This window comes from Toxotes jaculatrix, chromosome 15 (genome assembly GCF_017976425.1).
Source record: "Toxotes jaculatrix isolate fToxJac2 chromosome 15, fToxJac2.pri, whole genome shotgun sequence".
In the NCBI taxonomy this organism is placed as follows: domain Eukaryota; kingdom Metazoa; phylum Chordata; class Actinopteri; family Toxotidae; genus Toxotes; species Toxotes jaculatrix.
This window is the reverse complement of record NC_054408.1, coordinates 23510191-23536328: the sequence shown is the minus strand read 5'-3', so window position 1 is coordinate 23536328 and position 26138 is coordinate 23510191. Positions and strand designations below refer to the sequence as shown.

General features: G+C 37.0%; 2 protein-coding genes and 1 long non-coding RNA gene across 5 annotated transcripts in view; 2 read left to right on the top strand and 1 right to left on the bottom strand.

The window, feature by feature from the left end:
* The first annotated feature begins 497 nt into the window (after positions 1–497).
* Positions 498–4954, top strand: slc10a2 (solute carrier family 10 member 2). The gene is made up of 6 exons (XM_041058000.1): positions 498–1042; positions 1535–1653; positions 1938–2026; positions 2195–2370; positions 2568–2725; positions 3833–4954. Exons 1-6 carry the CDS (start codon positions 645–647, stop codon positions 4027–4029), a joined length of 1137 nt encoding a protein of 378 aa, XP_040913934.1. The 5' UTR covers positions 498–644; the 3' UTR covers positions 4030–4954.
* Positions 4955–6288: 1334 nt separating this feature from the next.
* si:dkey-3d4.3 (host cell factor 2) lies at positions 6289–15207 on the top strand. Of its 3 annotated transcripts, none has more exons than XM_041057379.1 (9): positions 6289–6357; positions 6723–6825; positions 9285–9473; positions 9693–9775; positions 9891–9969; positions 10725–10771; positions 11764–11884; positions 12136–12325; positions 13614–15207. In XM_041057379.1, the coding sequence occupies exons 4-9, from the start codon at positions 9761–9763 to the stop codon at positions 14251–14253; spliced, it is 1092 nt and encodes a 363-aa protein (XP_040913313.1). In that variant the 5' UTR covers positions 6289–6357; positions 6723–6825; positions 9285–9473; positions 9693–9760; the 3' UTR covers positions 14254–15207. The 3 variants fall into 3 exon arrangements, with proteins under 3 accessions (XP_040913313.1, XP_040913311.1, XP_040913312.1); XM_041057377.1 differs by having other exon boundaries at positions 9285–9477; XM_041057378.1 differs by lacking the exon at positions 6723–6825 and having other exon boundaries at positions 9285–9477.
* Positions 11276–26138, bottom strand: part of LOC121194473 — a 69095-nt gene continuing 54232 nt past the window's right edge. The window contains exon 3 of the long non-coding RNA XR_005895382.1: positions 11276–11624. This is a non-coding gene — a long non-coding RNA (uncharacterized LOC121194473). The remainder of the gene's footprint in view (positions 11625–26138) is intronic.

The window sequence follows — 26138 nt, the reverse complement described above, 5'->3', positions numbered from 1 at the left end:
TGTTCAGTTATGTAGATCAGTTATAGGGTTTGGTTTTACTTAGTTTTTAAAAGACTTTTTTTTATTGGTGGGTGTAAAAAAAAATCTTATTACATCCACTGTGTAATTTAGTGAGTAAAAATGATAAAAAGGCCAAGGGGTGTAATTTTTACAGGCACTGTGCAATGAATACCCTGTGCATACAGGGTGTGTCCTGTCTTTGAGAACTTGCAAGCATCCTCCCTCGTCACTGACACTGTCGGATGATGATGATGATGATGCTGTATGGCATAGCTGTCCAATAAAGTTTTAAGAGGCCAAAAGGGCAATAAAAGCTGGAGCAATGGTGCAATTACATTTCAGAATGATTCTCTTTTTATTTGCATGTGCTTCTGAACACTGACCCCATTAAATCTAAGTATTGGTTAATTTTTGATTTTTTTTTTTTTTTTTTTTTCTTTCCCACCCAATTTCCCTCCCAATTTTATTTGGCTGGGGCATAAAGAGCAGTGAGCTGGACTCTTCTCACTGTCGCTGTCGTCTTCTTGGATATCGGAGGAGGAGGAAACTGGACCAATACCAAGCTCAGAGGAACCTCTCTTCCACTCTTCTCTCACACTTGGAGCCACTGATTTTCTACTTCTCCTCGCATCACATTGTCCACAATGTCCATGTTCCAGGCGACGACTATGGAGCCTCTTGCTTGCGACTCCTTTGCCACGGTCTGCTCGGGCACAAACTGCCTCGTACCTCCCAGTAACTTCAATGCAATACTGAGCCTGGTGTTGAGCACAGTGCTCACCATAATGCTTGCTATGGTCATGTTCGCCATGGGCTGCACAGTGGATGCCAAAAAGCTGTGGGGCCACATCAGGAGACCCTGGGGCATCATCATTGGCTTCCTCTGCCAGTTTGGCATCATGCCTTTCACAGCCTTTGCCTTGTCCCTGGCCTTCGGAGTGCTGCCTGTGCAGGCTGTCGTCATCATCATCATGGGCTGCTGTCCCGGAGGCTCCGGCTCTAACATTATCTGCTACTGGCTGGACGGAGACATGGACCTTAGGTAAGAAAGCACCTTGACTGGTTGGCAGGCTCAGTGGACAATATCATGTCAGTTAATGATGTGTTGTTTGGATGACTGAGTGCCCTCCACCTCACACACACTGGATGGTTTTCTTGTTAATGGATTAACTGATCTGAATTTAAAAGGACTACAACAAGTGTAGCTCCATATATGATGTAAATGTGTGTGTGCCCATCTGTGTTGCTAATGAGGCTAACGTGTGGTACACGTGGGGACCATGTGAGGAATCATTCAGGACCCACATGAGCCCCTTCTTATGTCCTCCTAAGATACTGTACCACATATGATCCTGATTGATTGGGCCACATTGAGCTTCATGTGGGCTCTGCTGAGCTAAAGCCCAAGCTGGATATGAGTTGACAATCAGACTGATGTAGCACCGGTTGTAGTTTTCAACCATCACGTCACAATTTCCTTATTTTCTCAAAGGCTTGTTTGACCGACACATTGTCCTTGTCCTGTCCTCCTCAGTATCAGTATGACAGCTTGTTCCTCCATCCTGGCCTTGGGGATGATGCCTCTCTGTCTGCTCATTTACACCTCCATCTGGACTTCCAGCAGCACCATCCAGATCCCATATGACAGTATTGGTAGGTAGACAACTTATGGTTGATTAGTATTAATGTATTCGTATTTGTGATTGTAGAGACTTTCTAAGACATCCATGTAATCTGTTTAGAAGTATGGTGTGTACTTTTTTGGAGAACTTGTTTTAAAATTCTATCTCATGAATGGTCTATTTAAATGGTGTATTGCTTTATTGTGTTGTAAAATCACTTTGTTGGTTTGTTTTAACACGGTACAAGTATATTATTATCCTAAAATCATAAATATGGATTTGTGATGATATGATATGAAATGTGTGTATCCTCAGGTATCACGCTAGTGGCCCTTCTCGTCCCAATTACCTTTGGAATGTATGTGAAACGCAGGTGGCCTCACGTGGCCAAAAAAATCCTCAAGGTAGGAAAACTCAGCATCCATGTGAATGCTTTACTCAGTGATGTGTACATCTTGCTCAGGTACATTTAATCTTGTGACTCTGATAAAAATAAGAACGTGGTAGAGCAGTCTGTTTTGCATGGCTTCATTTTCTGGACTAGCTTTTAATAACTTGTCCACTGTACACAGGTGGGGTCCATTGCAGGCTTTGGTCTCATTGTCATCATAGCTGTGGTTGGAGGAATTCTCTACCAGTCCTCCTGGACCATTGCTCCCTCCTTATGGATTATCGGCACTATCTACCCCTTTATTGGTTTCGGCCTGGGGTTCCTCTTGGCCCGCTTTGTGGGTCAGCCCTGGTACAGGTAAGGTGACAGTATTGCAGTGATGTTGGCGTATAATGAAGCTAACTTGAGAGAAGTCTGTATCTTGATCACTTTGTTTCTCAAATTGTCTATTTAAGTTAGAAACCATGAAACCACCACTCCATTGCTAAACACATACGCTGACAAATCTCGCCCACTTATGAGGGCCTTTATCATTCCTTGCTTTTGTTTTTCAGATGTCGGACCATTGCATTGGAGACAGGCTTCCAGAACTCTCAGTTGTGCAGCACCATAGTCCAGCTGTCCTTCAGCCCTGCTGAGCTGGAAGTCATGTTTGCATTCCCCCTCATCTACAGCATCTTCCAGCTTGTGGTGGCAGTCATATCTGTGGGAGGTAAGAGTTAACAGGCAGACACAGAGGCAGTGAATGGTGGCACCTTTTTATACATTTTCTGAACTTGTCAAAATATAGTAGCTCCCACTTGTTGTTACTACAACTGATGTGTCTTCTGTGATACTGATTTTCGAGACAGGCTATTGTGGGGCTCCTAAAAAGCCTTTTGCTTCTTTTTCTGATAGTGTTTGCGGTAATGGGTCAGTGCTCAGTCCTGCCACCTTGAAATAATATTTAGAGGAGTTATGATGAGGGGCTGCTGTAAAAGACCTGCTGTTTCTCAGTGTTAGCAGATTTCCTCCTGTGTTAAATCATCAAATTAAAGTTTGTAACCTGTGTGTAGTTCTTCTTCTTTTAAGATGTGATCCAAGTCTCGATGACTGTGGTGATGAGCATATGTCTTTTGTCAGCGTGTGTTGGACATGTGTACATTTAATAAAAACCTGTGCATCACTTGCACACGGTGCACAGTGTGCAGAGGTGAGATGTGTTAGCCCTCAGTTGCTAACTGCTCCCTGCAATGCTCCAATGTCCTGCCACTGAATCTTTGTATCACTCCGGGGACAAATGACACTAGCAGCGGAGACGGAGGGATGCTGCTCGACTGCAGTGAGTTCAAGGACAATGATCAAGGTTAATGACAGTAAAGTATGCGATAAGAGGCTGTATAATTCATACTTTGTGGAATGCTATTGTTAGCTCCCAGCCAGAGCTGCCAGATCATGCTTGCAGCCCTGCCCCACAACCTGAAGCAAATACATCTGCTCCCCTTTCTTTGCTGAAGCTGATGGAAAACAAATTTTAATCTTCAATGAAAATGCACCTCTTTTGCATGAAGCACAGCCCACGGTGCATTGTTCAGCATCCATAAAATAAAAAAAAATAAAAAATTCTAGTTTTCTAAAAATTTGCATCAGTTTAGTTACATGTAAGGCTCGGCAGAAAATAAACAAAGAAAGTCCAGATGGAGGGAAATGTAGACCAAACCAAGACTGGCTGAATAGGACCTGAGGGCTAAAACCCCACTTCATTTCAACACTGGTGTTTTAGGTGCATATGCAGATGACCCATCAGTGCATTTGAATCCATGTTTGTATTCCTCTACAGGCTACCAGGCATATAAAAAGTCATGTGGCCGTGGTTCAGCTGATGCAGACAGTAATAAGGCTCCATCGCTGGAAGCCGGTGAAGCCGAACTGGCCAAAGATAAGGACTATGCTGTGGAAAACAGCGCCTTCGAGCTCGACGAGAACGGCAACACTGAAGAGAAGGGCAAGGACGTGGACAAGAACACCCATCTGTGACATTACAGCCCTGTACGTCACAGACTTTGGACTATCAGTATGAACATCCAGGGCCACAGCACTACTAAGGACGGCAGGCTAAATCAGTTGTGAACACACACTGCACTCTGCAGGCTGGAGGTGTGCACCACAGGACCTGTTCTCTTCAACTTTAAAAGGTTTGGCAAGAGCACGGGTGCCCAAATGTCTTCCCTGGTAGTACAGCCCAATAGTTATCATCAAAGGTGGGGGGGGTTGCGACTAACATACTGCGTTCTTTTATGATGAATTATACTGTATAAGATAGATTTCCTTTAATTTATTCAGATGTAATTATTTAAACCGACTTTTCTCTGCAGGGTCTGACAGACAGTACAAGCCTTCTGTGTTGAAAAGGTTTGTATTTTTATCTTTACTCTCATGTAGCAGGTGAAACCAGTGATTACTAACAGCCCAGGGTTGAGCGTTCTCTGCTCTTTTAGCACCTTTCAGTTTTATCATTCTATACTTGACACTAACAGATGAATAGAAGTAGAGATCTTAGAAAAGAGGACAGAGATTTTCGCATTGAGGCTCATGAAGTGCTCAGTTTTTTTTTCTGAGCACCGTTTCTTAGCATTTTCATACACTGTGTGTAAGCTAGTGGTTTTACATATCTGTCCAAAGGGAAGAATACACAAACATATATACACAAATGTATATTTATAACACATATTCACACGTTAAATAATTTATTTTCCCGCTGTGTGACGAACACAGAACTCAGTCTGCAACTTATATATACTGTATTTTAATAAATTAAAGGCATATTTCATGAGTGATTACAATTCTGATAAATTACTTTCGGTCTATTTAAAGCTTTTCATGGATGTACAGAAACACAACATTTTACAAAATCTCTGTTTTCCTACTTACCAGTATGTTTTAGAAATGTGTGTTGTCTATTTTGTTGTAATAACTCATTTTTTTTATACAAATATGAGTATTAGCATCAATTCAATAAACATATTATTTGTAAATTACGTCTTTAGTCTGTGTGCCTTTGATGTGATAATTAAGAGAATATAATTACTTTATTATTATAATTACTTTTAGAATATTTTAATTATTCGAATGAAAATGATCCTTGAGATCGAAAAAAAAAAAAAACTGGCACATGTAGATCTTTATCTTCTAACATAATGTAGTAAAATGTTAACATTTACAGACCACGTACAAGTCCCAGTACAAGGTCAACACGCTGCTTCCCAATCATAAACACATTTAACAAAGCTCAGCTGCAGCTGTTCAATGTCCCAACTGTGACAGCAAAAGCACACCCAGGCTCACAAAGCTACACACAATATAGCGTGTTCAGCTGTGTTCACCAGTCCCTCACATGACACACACTTCAGAGTGCTGAGCAGAGACTTGCCTCAGTGTGCTGCTCCACCAACACCCTTCCTCCTTCCACACACTCCACACTCGCCCCTCCTCCTTCGGGGCTGCCTTCACTTACCGTTAGAAATAGTGGGAATTCACACCAGCAAATGACCAGGGTTAAAAAAAAAATTGTTCACCATTTTCTTTTCAAACAATAAAGCTTTGCATAACTATAGTCCATAGATATGAGACAATAGTCAACTTGCTGACTCATTATCATGTTTACTGGTTTGTTAAGTTTGATGACCCCCTGTAATTCCAACACCTCCAGGCTCCACCTGTCTTCATCCTGCAGAAACGTCTGATCGGTCAGAATCAGAAAAATCTGTGTGGATGTGCAGTTACAGTGTGTAGTCTCTGGTGCCTGACATGTTGGCTGCATGGTGACTGCCTCACTATTTTAAATGTATTTCCTTTAATTTCCTTTTTCAGTCCAACACAACAGTAAATGGATGAACCAAATGAAATCCATAAATATGTTTTGACTGTTTTTCAAAAGGTTTTTCTACTTTTGTTTTTAAGTGAGAAAGGTCTTCATAGGAGTCAAAAATAAAAGACAGAGGCTTTATTTGATCAGTTTCTGGCCATGTTGTTGTGAAAGTACTCTAAATCTGAACTCTTGACAGTACTCTAGTCCACATTTGAGAATTCTGCTTTGGTTTTTGATGTAGACCTGGCCTAATGCGATCTGTCTTTTCCGTGTTCACAAACAGAATAAAAGGTTTCAGAAATGTGTTTTAAAGTCATTCAAAAATACTGCAGTAAAGAATATTACGCAATGCCATGTGACATGAAACGTACCTCAGAACTCTGTTTTCACAACTTCTCAAACTTAGCGGCAGCACTTTACGAGGTGTCCCTGAATGCAACAACAGCCCGTTTACTCAGAGAGACAGCTATCAGACGGAGAGGAGCAGCGTGGATCTTGTAAGTAACAAATCAGTTTTTACCGCAAGATTTTTCTTTTTTTCCTACATGAAATGCCTGTGACACCTTATTGGAGTATAATATCAACCTGTCATTAACACATAAGCTGCTTTACTTTTATTTACTTCGAGCAACGTTCCAACAGATAAAGATGGTAAAAAAAAAAAAAAAGTGGATAGCTTCATTTCCTCTTCTTCAACTTCACCGTTAGCCGAGTCGGATTTGTTTACTCTTTCGGTTAGCTAATCTGTCTGAATGACACGCCGACTGATGAAAAACAGAAAGTTCTAACTTTCTTAACTAGAACTATATTCAGTTTATTAGGTACACACCTAAAATATATCGTACGTATTGTTGTTCCCCAGGAAACTGAACCGCGAGTTAACGGGCCACATTCCTCCTCAACTGGTCGTCATGGCACCCACTCATAGTTTACCAACGTCGATAACTACCGTTGCTAAGGTTCCGGTAAGTTAGCTAACCATAACCTAACTTTATTCGACAGGTAACATGTATAGACTTTAACACAGAAAGAAGAAAGATGCTGAGAAACGTGTCTGAGTATTTCAGCTTGTCAACAGTTCAGCCCATGTTAGTGGTAGTTAAGTAGGTTAGTAGGAGAAAGTCACTCGGTATAGTAATTGAAAGTTAACGGAACGGAACCGAACCAGTTCACTTAAGTAAGTTGTAATGTGTGTGTGTGTGTGTGTGTGTGTGTGTGTGTGTGTGTGTGTGTGTGTGTGTGTGTGTGTGTGTGGGATAATCAGTGGATGTGACCTCAGATGGAGACTCCAGGTGTTATTAGGTCAGTTGGTGTGTGAGCATCTGTGGAAAAGGAGCCCAGCTGTGATGTTTCCACAGCTGGATTCAGTGGGTCATATTATTTTGAAAGTGTCATAGCAAATATTACCTTACTACTTCTTATTACTTTGGATATTTTAGAAATAAAAGCATGAAAGCCATTTCATAGAATGTAGAGTAAATGGAGATGTGTTTCTTTAGTATATTTCTTTGGTATATTTTGTTCATACCACTCGATCATGTTGTGGTACATTGAGATCAGTTGCTGCTGTTGTCGTAAGTTTTCTGTGACAAACTAAATCAACCCAGATGTTCCCAGTTACATAACCACACATCCTGTTTCAGTGAACAATGCAGAAAACCCTAAGTTAAGCAAAAGTTGTGTTTTTCATTCTTTTGGACTGTATGAGATTGTAGAGTGATTGCTGTTTTCTGGTGTCTGTTTAGTGATTTGTTAAATTAATGCATTCATCAAAAGTCTTAAATGTACACCAAAGATAAGCTATCAAATTAGTGCATTTTAATTGACGCCATGACTAAGGTTTTTGTTTTCAGTGGGAAATTTCAGCTTTCTGCTGTGCAAACCACGCAAGACTGATCTCTGTGCAAATTTGCTCATGTGACAGTTTGATAAAATGCAGTTGAGAGGTCACACCAATGTCAAGGTGTACAAAGTGACAAACTCAATGGCTGGCACCTAATGACCAGGCCGTCGCAGTGGAAACCCTGAATGTACCTTCTTGGTTATAGATACTGCAGCATGGAAAAGTACTGCGCTGATAACCAAACACAAGGAGCAAAGTTTTAAACCCGACCTTACCTGTGCTGTATTGTCATGAAAAATTTAAAAGGCTGTTGAAGTGAGTTATCAGTTTTCTCAGTGAACATTACCTTTTCTGACAGCAGCCTGGATAAATATGGTTTTATGGCTTCTTTTTAAAGCTCAAATACAGCAACACAGAGCAACAGTTAGCTGATTAATCAACCTGACAACTGACCAAAAAATGAACTGGAAAGTGTTTTGACAATCAATGAATAGTTTAACTCTTATATACAGTAGAAATAACAAGTATTAGATGGTTTCAGCTTCTCAAATGTGAGAATTTGCTGCTGTTGTCTTAGCTCTACAGTAAACTGAATCATTTTATTTACAAACTAATCCACAGCTTCATTAATGATGAACACAGTTGTTAATTGCAGCCCCATATTTTTCCTTTGGAGCACATTATGTGTTCATGTGGTGAGATGCATCCTCGCTCCTTGTCAGTGCCGTGGATGAAATTACATCCACAGCCTTTAATTTTTAATATTTTCATTTTTCTAAAAAGTGAGAGACTTATCTCTTTAAAATTTCATGAAACAAATTCCCATAATATGGTGATTTTTTTTTAAGTCTGTGTAATCCAGTTTGTTTTTGTTAGTGACATTTTGGTCACTGTTACTCCAAAAATGGCTATTAATTTAAAAAAAAAAATATATTATGTGCAGTCTACAATATAATGTAACTTTTCTCCAAGACCATTGTTTCTTCAGGTAACTTGTGCAGCATTAGCAGTATTAATTATAAATTATTAATTATAAGCATATGAATATAAGCATTTTAATTAATCTAGAATGTCCACTGTAGCTATGCTAAGTGTAAGTGTTCATCTAAGTGCCTACTAATTCCTAATTTTTTTATTTAATATCAACTGATAATAATAATAATAATATGACTGCAGTTAAAGGCCTCGCCAACTGTACAAGAACATTTATTAACTAGAGAGTTTCTCCCCAGAGCCACACTTCAGCCCCCTGACACTGACTCCTATAGCAGCAGTAAGATATCTGTGAGTCAGAGAGTCTCAGCTGAGCAGAGCAGGAGCCAAACTCAGTACAACCATAGCAGCTAACACACAGTGACTCATCATTATGCCTGTGGTGTCATTGTTGGGGGCCACAGCAGTTGGAGTGATGCAGAGGACATGAGGTATCATCAGAAGTGGAAGGATTATAACAGATCATCTGTTAGCTCCACTTCTTCTCTGGGAGCCCTTGCAGGATAAATAACAGCTGTGAAAGTGCTGTGGTTGTGTTGTGTACTATATCTTGTGCATTTCTTAACACCTTTGTGTTGCTTCTTTTAGAAAATGGTCCATTAGGAGCAGAGGATGCCAGTTATGAGTCAAGGCAGTCCCTGTCTGTGGACTCAGCTCCCCCAGAGCAGTCGGTCCCCATGTGACCGCTACAAGCATGCCTGCTGCAGCTATGATGGAAATGTCTACATCCTGGGAGGCAGAGACAACAGCTGCCTGAGGGACTTCTGGAGGTACAGTGTAGGTAAGAGCAGCATACACAGCTAGTATTCAGTTCAATTAAGGACCACACAAATTTGAATTTCAGAGCAACTGCATGAATGACATATTAGGTCTTAGTGCCATTATTGTTACAGTATTTTACCTGATGTCTGATATACAGAGGATACTGCCTTGTATGATGTGATGCACCTAATTGCCGACTGTGGGTCAAACTAATAATTGTGCCCATTATCTTAGTGTGTAATGAGTGGACAGAGCTGAGCTGCACCGGTGAAGCTGCACCAGAAGAGGTAGAGGAACATTCGATGGTGGCTCACGAGGTACAAACCCATCATGATGCGTAGATGTATTCCTTTTATCTACTTTTTTTTTAAATTATAAATTTAAATGTCAATTTAGTGTTAAGAATGTGTTTAATGGCTTTGCCCTTTCCAGGGCTTCCTGTATGTGTTTGGAGGCATGTTGGATTCTGCATACACCAAGTGCAGATGTGCCCTGTGGGTGTTTGATATCGGTGAGTTTCACAGTGGAGGTGCATGCATGGCGCAATTGTCAGCAAACTGTCAGGCTTGACATACTGAACTTGTTGTTGCATGTTGATTCCAGCCTCACTCACAGCCACAGCTGTGTGTGAAACCTGCTTTTATTCACTTTACATAATGGGTTTCCCAGATCTGATACTGAAATAGCAAGCTTTAAATGTTTGAGCTCAAAAAAGGTCATAAATGATATGATGAAGTCAACTACTGAACAAAAAGGAACAACATGAGAAAACTGATTTCATGCTGACAAATATTAGTGTGTGAACCTAACCCTGTTATCTGTTCAGGTATGTCAGTGTTTCAGTTGATTCCACCAGTTTATCACTACCCCTCTGCTAATGCATTTCAAGTCACCCATTTATACTTGTATCCAGAACTGTGCCACTGGAGGGCAGCAGTGTATATAAATATAAATACTTTATGTTTTGTGGCTAAGATCCTGTACAGCAGTTTAAATTTACTTACTCTAGCTGTATGTATGTATTGCCTTTTCAGCAACAGCTGTCTTTATTGTTTTTCTTTCTGTTTTGCATCAGTTTTAATTTTTAACATAAAGTATTACACATTCCTTTTTCCTTTTCTGTGGTAAGGCCGAGAAAGGCTGACCAACTGACCATTGTTATTTCATGTGTTTATCTGTAGCTTCTTGTTTTGTTTTTTTTTTGTTTTTTTTTTTTTTAGCTGAGCTCTGCTTTACTCTCCTTTTCCTTTGTTGTGTGTGTTTCAGCAAAGCAGAAATGGGTACACTGCCAGGGAAAGACGAGCTCCCCTCAGGTACAGTGCACCTTTCAAAAAGAATTATTCAGCGTAGGAGCAGATGTTATGAAATTCAGTCTTCTCTTTCTGTGGATACGTTTCCTTCCAAATATTCATCTACCCCCCTGACACATTTTTGTACCACATTTTTATGTAAATAATCACCTGTTTAGCAGTTTGATCTCAGTATTTGACATAATATGTGTGTGTGACTGTATAGCAAATACGTGAATGTAATACTGTGCTGTAGTCAGCTGGCAAAGGAAAACCACACTCCTATCAAGTACAGCAGGTCTTTACTGCAAAATGACTCTCTTTTATGTTTCGGCAGCAGTTTCTCATCCCGTCCGTCTTGTTAGCATCAGTAGTAACAGTTAGCAAGCCTAAAATATGATTAACTGAAAGAAAGATGCCTCAGTATTGGACTAAAATGGAGAAACATTCATTTCTCTGCTTTGTGTTTTAATCTTCTCAAATCTTCTCAGACTGGCCCATAAGAAATGGCAAAATAATGACTTAGAAATGTCACAATGATTTATTATTCAAAGATGTTGTCTTTGCAAGGCAGATGCACTGGATTAAAAAAAATTTTACAGGTGTATCTCAACTGTAAGACGCTGGGTTTATAAGCAGGTATTGAATGTCACATTGTTAGACACAAAGAGAAACTGAAACTCCAGATTTCCTGAAAAGGAAATGACCGGTACACTTTTGGAGGCTATTCAGATTCTTTTCAACATTTAAGTCAGAAACTTCTCAGCTCCCAGGTGTCTTGAACGCAGCAGGAGCTGCGTAGGTGTAGCATGTGCACTGTCACTGGCCCCTCATCAAGGTTGATGTCAGATCTGGAATCCTGTGGGGTCCATGCAACCTGAACAAGAGAGATACATTAACAGTGAATAAAATATGAAAATGATTATACAGTCCCAGGGTCTGTTAGTAAATGGTCTGTAAACTCTTACAGATGTGTGTGTGAACATGTGTGTATATATTTCTATCCGTGTGTGTAGACCCAAATGCCAACCAACAGAAAGGGACACAGTGCTGTGGTGGTTGGCTCTGACATGCTGGTTTATGGAGGTTTCATAGACATGAAAGGATCCTCACAGGACTTCTGGAGACTGGATTTTGGTGAGTTTAAAATTACCTTTGTTGTAATGTAAGAAAACGTGCACACGCATACTCTCACTTTTTATAGCTACACCTGAATATACACAGCATGTTGTTTTCATACTGGCATTCCTGCAGAGAACAGCCCACACAGCATTTAAGAAATATAGAAAGTTGGCTGTTGGCTGAAATGCTGTGATGCAGCCTGATCTGAGTCAGCTGCAGTATGTGCATTAACTGTAGATACCTGTGTGTGTTTATGCATATGACAGATACCATGGCTTGGTCCCTGCTGAGTCGGTCTCAGCAGGGCTCATTAGGCCCAGGCCCCAGACACAGCCATTCAGCCGTGGCCTACCAGGATTGCATGTTCCTGTACGGGGGCTTGAAAGGCTTACGGGAGCAGAAAGACTTCTGGCAGTGGAATTCCACCAGCCGCACGTGGAGTTCCCTCAGAACCAAGTGAGTAGTGGTTTCAGTGGTCGGTTTGTCTTTGGGCCGTGGGTCCACAGCTAAACATGGTATTGAAATTATAGACGAACCCTGAAATGTTGCTCCTCTAATGCTGGTGATTCCAAGAGAACTCCCACTGTGGTTAATATAACAGGAAAACACCTCTGTAAAGACTAAATCAAAGTATTTTCCCCTATAATAAGTTTTGATAAGGACTATTTCATTACGAGGCTTCCGAGTTCTTTTGATCTTGACGATAAACTAAGGTGCAGCGTTCAGGGCAGTACACATTGATGTGACCACATTAAAAACATCCTTTTCTTTGTAAGCCTGTGCAGCTGCAGCATCTAGACACGACATTGAGGGTCCTCTCTGCCTCAGTGTCATCACTTGTAAAAGTCTCCAGAAAAGCGGCGTTTTTGCCATATTTACTTTGAGGATTGACCTTCCTGGGCATCTGTACCTTGACTACATTTTGTCTCTGTACACCACACCCAGTGTGTGCTACAGCTGACACAGCTCTACGTGATGCTACTGATTTGCCTTGCATTTACACGTAATAGGCTTTCATGCTTTCCTGTAATTATATTTTTCCTTGTAATTCAGTAGTTTAATATATTACAGCTTCTCAGTGATTTTGAAACTGACCTCACATAACCAGTCACAGTATTACATGTGCTCACACACCACACGCTGCCACAGTAAATGTAAGCTGCATCCAGGTGAGAATCAGCAAACCTTACAAGCAGTCCAACAAAGGGCTCCATCTAAACATGCCCACATCAGACAGGACTGTAATGACAGTGCCTCAGTGCCTGCTGAGCAGGCCCAGGTCAGTTCTGAACTGGCTCTGCAGCAGTAACATGTTGTGACATGAAGAGACTGTGTCAAGCTGTGTAGCGGGGACAATGCCTGTATTCGTGCAGCAGTATGTACAGTCAAAAGCCTGAAATTATTCATACCCCTGGCAAATTTTGACTTAAAGTTACTTTTAAATGTAAATAAAAGCTGAGAAATATTTTTTCCACAATGATGCCTCTTGTACATCATCTTATTATCTTTTGGGAGACACCTGTGTCATTTCCAATCAAGAAAACACTTGCTGGTTGAATAAAAGTAACTTTAAGTCAAAATTAGTATAAAATATTCCCATATTTAAAAATATGGGAATATTTTTTCCAATCTTTCTCTGTCACAGCTGGAGATTACATACATACAAAGAGAAAAAGGCCAATGTACACAATAAACATTGTTTCATGTGTTCCTTCCTGCTGACAAATGGAGTTGTTTGCCTCAGGTCTGGTCCTTCCAAACTGAGGGGCCACTCAGCTGTGACCTACAAGGACAGCATGCTTCTTTTTGGGGGAGGCGAGAGCCAGAACTCTCCAAAGAACTGCCTGTGGAGGTACAGCTTCACCACTCAGACCTGGGGCCAGGTTGCTACACTCCCAGGTTCGTGCCCCCCAGACAAGATTCATCACTGCTGCACTGGACTGGGTCCCAGCTACAAGTCCAACACCAGCAGCCCTTCCCCTAGCTCAGGACTCCAACCCAGGCTACTGGATGACAAACCCAGGCCCTTCAAGAACAAGTGTTTCCCCGCGCCTCTCACTTTTCTAGGATCAGAGCCCGGAATAGAGCTGGAGACGTTCAGTCTGGACAAGTGCTATGGCAGCAGAACACTCCCAAAATCTTCAGAAGTGGACAATAGCAAAGAGGGCTCGGTGGGAAAAGACCCACAGCACATTGGAACCTGCCTGACCTTTGAGAACAAAGCTTTCAGCACACAGTGGAGCGTCACAGAGGAAGACCTGCTCAATGAGGAGGATGGCAATATAGTCCAGCACCTGCCTGACCTGCTGCTGGTCTTTGGAGGAAGACCTTGCACCAGTCACAGCCCAATGTCCATATGGCAAATGACTCTCACTGACTCATAACAGCCAATGAAAAACAAACTATTTTTTTCTTAATGTTAGTAAGTATAAAAAACAGTGTTATATCTTTATGTTCAAAGGGTTTACAGGTATTGTGTAAATAAGAAAATGACTTAATATGTTTCTGTATTTAGTTAGTTAGTTGTTAGTTGTGAGGTTTTGGTTTGTGAATTTATGTGTCATGTATCTGCACATATCCTTTTTGCAGTCCTCCAAAAATGACTGGGCCACCGGGCCACAACTTAGACCAGCTGTGTACCACAGTTTGGACTTTAGTTGTACGGGAAGTCTGTGGCATATTTCAGGACACAAGCTGCCAGATCTGGTTAAGGAACTGCACAGTTTCCTTTACATAATACTAAGTTGACAATATGGAGATAATAACTGCCTGCAATATAACCTAAATTACACACAGTGGCGCCACAGCTCAGCATTCTGTTGTCCTCTCTGTCTAACCAGTAACTGCAGTTCAGGTCAGGCACAGTTACGTTTATGTGCTGCAGCTAGTCAACAACATAAAGAAAAGCACATAAAGAACGTCTCTTGCTTTCAGATGAATTTCAAATGATTGTGAGCACAGAGGCAGTTTTCAAAATAAAATGTTTACAATTAATGTAATTCAAAAACAATTCTTACTGAGCCCTTAGTGTACGGCTTTTCTTTCCCACTATGTAAAGGATAAACCCGGTAACCACTGTAGTCTGACTCCCTCATCATCATGATTTTTTTTTCTCTTCCCTCAGTCAGACAGAGTTGTGTATTTTCAGCATTAGATCCAATAAGCATTGTGCTTAAAGATGCAAAAATTGTTAGTTATTACTAAGTCCTTTGTATCTGTGATGTTAACACAATTATTACATAACATACCTCTATCCCCATATACATGTAGTTCCACACACTGTAAAACCTAACATTACATCTCAATAAAAGAAATAACTTAATCTTGGAAAAAAGTTGTAGTAGCTTTTTTTTTACCAACTCAAAAGTGAATAGCTGAAGTAATTACTCAATTGTTCTGAGTCCAATTAAAATTTTGAGCCTTGTAAGTATTGGAGATATAGTTCCATTGTGTTGCAATAATGCACATTATTTAAGTTTATTTTATATTATTACAAAAATGTAAGACCCAATGCCAGTGTATTCATTTTTTGTTTTTATTTTAGTTAATAAGTCATCATATTGCACCCATGTAACCCCCCCAAAAAATGTATTAAAATAATTCTTTAATTTTCTAAAAATACGTTTTGATAGCTGCATAAAATAACCTAAATGATTCACAGAAAATTTATCAGCCACTATTCTAATAACTTTTTAGTTATGTGGGTGAAATTTCAACAAATTGTCATTATTTACGTTTATTATTTTTATTTTATAATTATATTTATTTATATAATATATATTTATTTACTTCACCAAAAAAAAAGATTCATTAATAATTACAGTCTGAAACTTAATTCGCTCTACTTTGTTTTTGGGCAGTCCATTTAACGGCATCAAGCCCATGCAGTGATTCTGAGGAGCACGTGAACGCAAACGTGAACATGTGCGTCACCATGACATTTTCATGCTCTGCATCAGGAGAGCGAAAGGACGTGACTTGGATGTACCCCATATTTTTGGCCTATTTTGAAGCCTTACTATACTTTGACCATTTTTATGAAATTTTGAGGCCATACTAAAGTATGAGTTTTTTTGGCCTATTTTGAAGCCTTACTATACTATGACCATCTTTATGACATTTTGAGGCCATACTAATGTATGACTTTTTTTGGCCTATTTTGAAGCCTTACTATACTATGACCATTTTTATGACATTTTGAGGCCATACTAAAGTATGATGTTTTTAGACATTTTGAGGCCATACTAAAGTATGACTTTTTTTGGCCTATTTTGAAGCCTTACTATACTATGACCATTTTTATGACATTTTGAGGCCATACTAAATTATGACTTTTTTTGGCCTATTTTGAAGCCTTACTATACTATGACCATTTTTATGACATTTTGAGGCCATACTAATGTATGACCATTTTTATGACATTTTGAGGCCATACTAAAGTATGACTTTTTTTGGCCTGTTTTGAAGCCTTACTATACTATGACCATTTTTATGACATTTTGAGGCCATACTAAAACATGACTTTTTTTGGCCTATTTTGAAAACTTACTATACTATGACATTTTATGGCCTATTTTGAAGCCTTACTATACTATGACCATTTTTATGATATTTTGAGGCCATACTAAAGTATGCGTTTTTTTGGCCTATTTTGAAGCCTTACTATACTATGACCATTTTTATGACATTTTGAGGCCATACTAAAGTATGACTTTTTTTGGCCTATTTTGAAGCCTTACTATACTATGACATTTTATGGCCTATTTTGAAGCCTTAATATACTATGACCATTTTTATGAAATTTTGAGGCCATACTAAAGTATGAGTTTTTTTGGCCTATTTTGAAGCCTTACTATACTATGATGTTTTTTGGCCTATTTTGAAGCCTTACTATACTATGACCATTTTTATGACATTTTGAGGCCATACTAAAGTATGAGTTTTTTTGGCCTATTTTGAAGCCTTACTATACTATGACGTTTTTTGGCACATTTTGAGGCCATACTAAAATATGACTTTTTTTGGCCTTTTTTGAAGCCTTACTATACTATGACCATTTTTATGAAATTTTGAGGCCATACTAAAATATGACTTTTTTTGGCCTGTTTGAAGCCTTACTATACTATGACCATTTTTATGACATTTTGAGGCCATACTAATGTATGACTTTTTTTGGCCTATTTTGAAGCCTTACTATACTATGACCATTTTTATGACATTTTGAGGCCATACTAAAGTATGACTTTTTTTGTCCTATTTTGAAGCCTTACTATACTATGACCATTTTTATGACATTTTGAGGCCATACTAAAATATGACTTTTTTTGGCCTATTTTGAAGCCTTACTATACTATGACCATTTTTATGACATTTTGAGGCCATACTAAAGTATGACTTTTTTTGGCCTAATTTGAAGCCTTACTATACTATGACCATTTTTATGACATTTTGAGGCCATACTAATGTATGACTTTTTTTGGCCTATTTTGAAGCCTTACTATACTATGACCATTTTTATGACATTTTGAGGCCATACTAAAGCATGACTTTTTTTGGCCTATTTTGAAGCCTTACTATACTATGACATTTTTTGGCACATTTTGAGGCCATACTAAAGTATGACTTTTTTTGGCCTATTTTGAAGCCTTACTATACTATGACCATTTTTATGACATTTTGAGGCCGTACTAAAGTATGACTTTTTTTGGCCTGTTTTGAAGCCTTACTATACTATGACCATTTTTATGACATTTTGAGGCCATACTAAAGTATGACTTTTTTTGGCCTATTTTGAAGCCTTACTATACTATGACCATTTTTATGACATTTTGAGGCCATACTAAAATATGACTTTTTTTGGTCTTTTTTGAAGCCTTACTATACTATGAACATTTTTATGACATTTTGAGGCCATACTAATGTATGACTTTTTTTGGCTTATTTTGAAGCCTTACTATACTATGACCATTTTTATGACATTTTGAGGCCATACTAAAGTATGACTTTTTTTGGCCTATTTTGAAGCCTTACAATACTATGACCATATTAATGACATTTTGAGGCCAAACTAAAGTGTGACTTTTTTTGGCCTATTTTGAAGCCTTACTATACTATGACCATTTTTATGACATTTTGAGGCCATACTAATGTATGACTTTTTTTGGCCTATTTTGAAGCCTTACTATACCATGATGTTTTTTGGCCTATTTTGAAGCCTTACTATACTATGACCATTTTTATGACATTTTGAGGCCATACTAATGTATGACTTTTTTTGTCGTATTTTGAAGCCTTACTATACTATGACCATTTTTATGACATTTCGAGGCCATACTAAAGAATGACTTTTTTTGGCCTATTTTGAAGCCTTACTATACTATGACCATTTTTATGACATTTTGAGGCCATACTAAAGTATGACTTTTTTTGGCCTATTTTGAAGCCTTACTATACTATGACCATTTTTATGACATTTTGAGGCCATACTAATGTATGACTTTTTTTGTCCTATTTTGAAGCCTTACTATACTATGACCATTTTTATGACATTTTGAGGCGATACTAATGTATGACTTTTTTTGGCCTATTTTGAGGCCATACTAAAGTATGACTTTTTTTGGCCTAATTTGAAGCCTTACTAGACTATGACCATTTTTTTGACATTTTGAGGCCATTCTAAAATATGACTTTTTTTGGCCTATTTTGAAGCCTTACTATACTATGACCATTTTTATGACATTTTGAGGCCATACTAATGTATGACTTTTTTTGGCCTATTTTGAAGCCTTACTATACTATGACATTTTTTGGCACATTTTGAGGCCATACTAAAATATGACTGTTTTTGGCCTGTTTGAAGCCTTACTATACTATGACCATTTTTATGACATTTTGAGGCCATACAAATGTATGACCTTTTTTGGCCTGTTTTGAAGCCTTACTATACTATGACCATTTTTATGACATTTTGAGGCCATACTAATGTATGACTTTTTTTAGCCTAATTTGAAGCCTTACTATACTATGACCATTTTTATGACATTTTGAGGCCATACTAAAGCATGACTTTTTTTGGCCTATTTTGAAGCCTTACTATACCATGACATTTTTTGGCACATTTTGAGGCCATACTAAAGTATGACTTTTTTTGGCCTATTTTGAAGCCTTACTATACCATGACGTTTTTTGGCACATTTTGAGGCCATACTAAAATATGACTTTTTTTGGCCTAATTTGAAGCCTTACTATACTATGACCATTTTTATGACATTTTGAGGCCATACTAATGTATGACTTTTTTTGGACTATTTTGAAGCCTTACTATACTATGACCATTTTTATGACATTTTGAGGCCATTCTAAACTATGACTTTTTTTGGCCTATTTTGAAGCCTTACTATACCATGATGTTTTTTGGCCTATTTTGAAGCCTTACTATACTATGACCATTTTTATGACATTTTGAGGCCATACTAATGTATGACTTTTTTTGTCCTATTTTGAAGCCTTACTATACTATGACCATTTTTATGACATTTTGAGGCCATACTAAAGTATGACTTTTTTTGGCCTATTTTGAAGCCTTACTATACTATGACCATTTTTATGACATTTTGAGACCATACTAATGTATGACTTTTTTTGTCCTATTTTGAAGCCTTACTATACTATGACCATTTTTATGACATTTTGAGGCCATACTAAAGTATTACTTTTTTTGGCCTATTTTGAAGCCTTACTATACTATGACCATTTTTATGACATTTTGAGGCCATACTAAAGTATGACTTTTTTTGGCCTATTTTGAAGCCTTACTATACTATGACCATTTTTATGACATTTTGAGGCCATACTAAAATATGACTTTTTTTGGCCTATTTTGAAGCCTTACTATACTATGACCATTTTTATGACATTTTGAGGCCATACTAATGTATGACTTTTTTTGGACTATTTTGAAGCCTTACTATACTATGACCATTTTTATGACATTTTGAGGCCATACTAAAGTATGACTTTTTTTGGCCTATTTTGAAGCCTTACTATACTATGATGTTTTTTGGCCTATTTTGAAGCCTTACTATACCATGACCATTTTTATGACATTTTGAGGCCATACTAAAATATGACTTTTTTTGGCCTGTTTGAAGCCTTACTATACTATGACCATTTTTATGACATTTTGAGGCCATACTAATGTATGACTTTTTTTGGCCTATTTTGAAGCCTTACTATACTATGACCATTTTTATGACATTTTGAGGCCATTCTAAACTATGACTTTTTTTGGCCTATTTTGAAGCCTTACTATACCATGATGTTTTTTGGCCTATTTTGAAGCCTTACTATACTATGACCATTTTTATGACATTTTGAGGCCATTCTAAACTATGACTTTTTTTGGCCTATTTCGAAGCCTTACTATACTATGACCATTTTTATGACATTTTGAGGCCATACTAAAGTATGACTTTTTTTGGCCTATTTTGAAGCCTTACTATACTATGACCATTTTTATGACATTTTGAGGCCGTACTAAAGTATGACTTTTTTGGCCTATGTTGAAGCCTTACTATACTATGACCATTTTTATGACATTTTGAGGCCATACTAATGTATGAGTTTTTTTGGCCTATTTTGAAGCCTTACTATACTATGACCATTTTTATGACATTTTGAGGCCATACTAATGTATGACTTTTTTTGGCCTATTTTGAAGCCTTACTATACTATGACCATTTTTATGACATTTTGAGGCCATACTAAAGTATGACTTTTTTTGGCCTATTTTGAAGCCTTACTATACTATGACCATTTTTATGACATTTTGAGGCCATTCTAAAGTATGACTTTTTTTGGCCTATTTTGAAGCCTTACTATACTATGACCATTTTTATAACATTTTGAGGCCATATTAAAGTATGACTTTTTTTGGCCTATTTTGAAGCCTTACTATACTATGACCATTTTTATGACATTTTGAGGCCATACTAAAGTATGACTTTTTTTGGCCTATTTTGAAGCCTTACAATACTATGACCATATTAATGACATTTTGAGGCCATACTAAAGTATGACTTTTTTTGGCCTATTTTGAAGCCTTACTATACTATGACCATTTTTATGACATTTTGAGGCCATTCTAAACTATGACTTTTTTTGGCCTATTTTGAAGCCTTACTATACTATGACCATTTTTATGACATTTTGAGGCCATACTAAAGTATGACTTTTTTTGGCCTATTTTGAAGCCTTACTATACTATGACCATCTTTATGACATTTTGAGGCCATACTAAAGTATGACTTTTTTTGGCCTATTTTGAAGCCTAACTATACTATGACCATTTTTATGACATTTTGAGGCCATACTAAAATATGACTTTTTTTGGCCTATTTTGAAGCCTTACTATACTATGACCATTTTTATGACATTTTGAGGCCATACTAAAGTATGACTTTTTTTGGCCTAATTTGAAGCCTTACTATACTATGATCATTTTTATGACATTTTGAGGCCATACTAATGTATGACTTTTTTTGTCCTATTTTGAAGCCTTACTATACTATGACCATTTTTATGACATTTTGAGGCCATACTAAAGTATGACTTTTTTTGGCCTATTTTGAAGCCTTACTATACTCTGACCATTTTTATGACATTTTGAGGCCGTACTAAAGTATGACTATTTTTGGCCTGTTTTGAAGCCTTACTGTACTATGACCATTTTTATGACATTTTGAGGCCATACTAAAGTATGACTTTTTTTGGCCTATTTTGAAGCCTTACTATACTATGACCATTTTTATGACATTTTGAGGCCATACTAATGTATGAGTTTTTTTGGCCTATTTTGAAGCCTTACTATACTATGACCATTTTTATGACATTTTGAGGCCATATTAAAGTATGACTTTTTTTGGCCTATTTTGAAGCCTTACTATACTATGACCATTTTTATGACATTTTGAGGTCATACTAAAGTATGACTTTTTTTGGCCTGTTTTGAAGCCTTACTATACTATGACCATTTTTATGACATTTTGAGGCCATACTAAAGTATGACTTTTTTTGGCCTATTTTGAAGCCTTACAATACTATGACCATATTTATGACATTTTGAGGCCATACTAATGTATGACTTTTTTTGGCCTATTTTGAAGCCTTACTATACTATGACCATTTTTATGACATTTTGAGGCCATTCTAAACTATGACTTTTTTTGGCCTATTTCGAAGCCTTACTATACTATGACCATTTTTATGACATTTTGAGGCCATACTAAAGTATGACTTTTTTTGGCCTATTTTGAAGCCTTACTATACTATGACCATTTTTATGACATTTTGAGGCCGTACTAAAGTATGACTTTTTTTGGCCTATGTTGAAGCCTTACTATACTATGACCATTTTTATGACATTTTGAGGCCATACTAATGTATGAGTTTTTTTGGCCTATTTTGAAGCCTTGCTATACTATGACCATTTTTATGACATTTTGAGGCCATACTAAAGTATGACTTTTTTTGGCCTATTTTGAAGCCTTACTATACTATGACATTTTTTGGCACATTTTGAGGCCATACTAAAGTATGACTTTTTTTGGCCTATTTTGAAGCCTTACTATACTATGACATTTTTTGGCACATTTTGAGGCCATACTAAAATATGACTTTTTTTGGCCTTTTTGAAGCCTTACTATACTATGACCATTTTTATGACATTTTGAGGCCATACTAAAGTATGACTTTTTTTGGCCTATTTTGAAGCCTTACTATACTATGACGTTTTTTGGCACATTTTGAGGCCATACTAAAATATGACTTTTTTTGGCCTGTTTGAAGCCTTACTATACTATGACCATTTTTATGACATTTTGAGGCCATTCTAAACTATGACTTTTTTTGGCCTATTTCGAAGCCTTACTATACTATGACCATTTTTATGACATTTTGAAGCCATACTAAAGTATGACTTTTTTTGGCCTATTTTGAAGCCTTACAATACTATGACCATATTAATGACATTTCGAGGCCATACTAAAGTATGACTTTTTTTGGCCTATTTTGAAGCCTTACTATACTATGACCATTTTTATGACATTTTGAGGCCATTCTAAACTATGACTTTTTTTGGCCTATTTTGAAGCCTTACTATACTATGACCATTTTTATGACATTTTGAGGCCATACTAAAGTATGACTTTTTTTGGCCTATTTTGAAGCCTTACTAATGTATGACTTTTTTTGGCCTGTTTTGAAGCCTTACTATACTATGACCATTTTTATGACATTTTGAGGCCATACTAAAGTATGACTTTTTTTGGCCTATTTTGAAGCCTTACTATACTATGACATTTTTTGGCACATTTTGAGGCCATACTAAAATATGACTTTTTTTGGCCTTTTTTGAAGCCTTACTATACTATGACCATTTTTATGACATTTTGAGGCCATACTAATGTTTGACTTTTTTTGTCCTATTTTGAAGCCTTGCTATACTATGACCATTTTTATGACATTTTGAGGCCATACTAAAGTATGACTTTTTTTGGCCTATTTTGAAGCCTTACTATACTATGACCATTTTTATGACATTTTGAGGCCGTACTAAAGTATGACTTTTTTTGGCCTGTTTTGAAGCCTTACTATACTATGACCATTTTTATGACATTTTGAGGCCATACTAAAGTATGACTTTTTTTGGCCTATTTTGAAGCCTTACTATACTATGACCATTTTTATGACATTTTGAGGCCGTACTAAAGTATGACTTTTTTTGGCCTGTTTTGAAGCCTTACTATACTATGACCATTTTTATGACATTTTGAGGCCATACTAAAGTATGACTTTTTTTGTCCTATTTTGAAGCCTTACTATACTATGACCATTTTTATGACATTTTGAGGCCATACTAATGTATGACTTTTTTTGGACTATTTTGAAGCCTTACTATACTATGACCATTTTTATGACATTTTGAGGCCATACTAAAGTATGACTTTTTTTGGCCTATTTTGAAGCCTTACTATACTATGATGTTTTTTGGCCTATTTTGAAGCCTTACTATACTATGACCATTTTTATGACATTTTGAGGCCATACTAAAATATGACTTTTTTTGGCCTATTTTGAAGCCTTACAATACTATGACCATATTTATGACATTTTGAGGCCATACTAATGTATGACTTTTTTTGGCCTATTTTGAAGCCTTACTATACTATGACCATTTTTATGACATTTTGAGGCCATTCTAAACTATGACTTTTTTTGGCCTATTTCGAAGCCTTACTATACTATGACCATTTTTATGACATTTTGAGGCCATACTAAAGTATGACTTTTTTTGGCCTATTTTGAAGCCTTACTATACTATGACCATTTTTATGACATTTTGAGGCCGTACTAAAGTATGACTTTTTTGGCCTATGTTGAAGCCTTACTATACTATGACCATTTTTATGACATTTTGAGGCCATACTAATGTATGAGTTTTTTTGGCCTATTTTGAAGCCTTACTATACTATGACCATTTTTATGACATTTTGAGGCCATACTAAAGTATGACTTTTTTTGGCCTATTTTGAAGCCTTACTATACTATGACATTTTTTGGCACATTTTGAGGCCATACTAAAGTATGACTTTTTTTGGCCTATTTTGAAGCCTTACTATAATATGAAAATTTTTATGACATTTTGAGGCCATTCTAAACTATGACTTTTTTTGGCCTTTTTTGAAGCCTTACTATACTATGACCATTTTTATGACATTTTGAGGCCATACTAAAGTATGACTTTTTTTGGCCTATTTTGAAGCCTTACTATACTATGACCATCTTTATGACATTTTGAGGCCATACTAAAGTATGACTTTTTTTGGCCTATTTTGAAGCCTAACTATACTATGACCATTTTTATGACATTTTGAGGCCATACTAAAATATGACTTTTTTTGGCCTATTTTGAAGCCTTACTATACTATGACATTTTTTGGCACATTTTGAGGCCATACTAAAATATGACTTTTTTTGGCCTTTTTTGAAGCCTTACTATACTATGACCATTTTTATGACATTTTGAGGCCATACTAATGTATGACTTTTTTTGTCCTATTTTGAAGCCTTGCTATACTATGACCATTTTTATGACATTTTGAGGCCATACTAAAGTATGACTTTTTTTGGCCTATTTTGAAGCCTTACTATACTATGATGTTTTTTGGCCTATTTTGAAGCCTTACTATACCATGACCATTTTTATGACATTTTGAGGCCATACTAAAGTATGACTTTTTTTGTCCTATTTTGAAGCCTTACTATACTATGACCATTTTTATGACATTTTGAGGCCATACTAAAGTATGACTTTTTTTGGCCTATTTTGAAGCCTTACTATACCATGATGTTTTTTGGCCTATTTTGAAGCCTTACTATACTATGAACATTTTTATGACATTTTGAGGCCATACTAATGTATGACTTTTTTTGGCCTATTTTGAAGCCTTACTATACTATGACCATTTTTATGACATTTTGAGGCCATACTAAAGTATGACTTTTTTGGCCTATTTTGAAGCCTCACTATACTATGACCATTTTTATGACATTTTGAGGCCATACTAAAGTATGAGTTTTTTTGGCCTATTTTGAAGCCTCACTATACTATGACCATTTTTATGACATTTTGAGGCCATACTAATGTATGAGTTTTTTTGGCCTGTTTTGAAGCCTTACTATACTATGACCATTTTTATGACATTTTGAGGCCATACTAAAGTATGACTTTTTTTGGCCTATTTTGAAGCCTTACTAGACTATGACCATTTTTATGACATTTTGAGGCCATTCTAAAATATGACTTTTTTTGGCCTATTTTGAAGCCTTACTATACTATGACCATTTTTATGACATTTTGAGGCCATACTAATGTATGACTTTTTTTGGCCTATTTTGAGGCCATACTAAAGTATGACTTTTTTTGGCCTAATTTGAAGCCTTACTAGACTATGACCATTTTTTTGACATTTTGAGGCCATTCTAAAATATGACTTTTTTTGGCCTATTTTGAAGCCTTACTATACTATGACCATTTTTATGACATTTTGAGGCCATACTAATGTATGACTTTTTTTGGCCTATTTTGAAGCCTTACTATACTATGACGTTTTTTGGCACATTTTGAGGCCATACTAAAGTATGACTTTTTTTGGCCTATTTTGAAGCCTTACTATACTATGACCATTTTTATGACATTTTGAGGCCATAC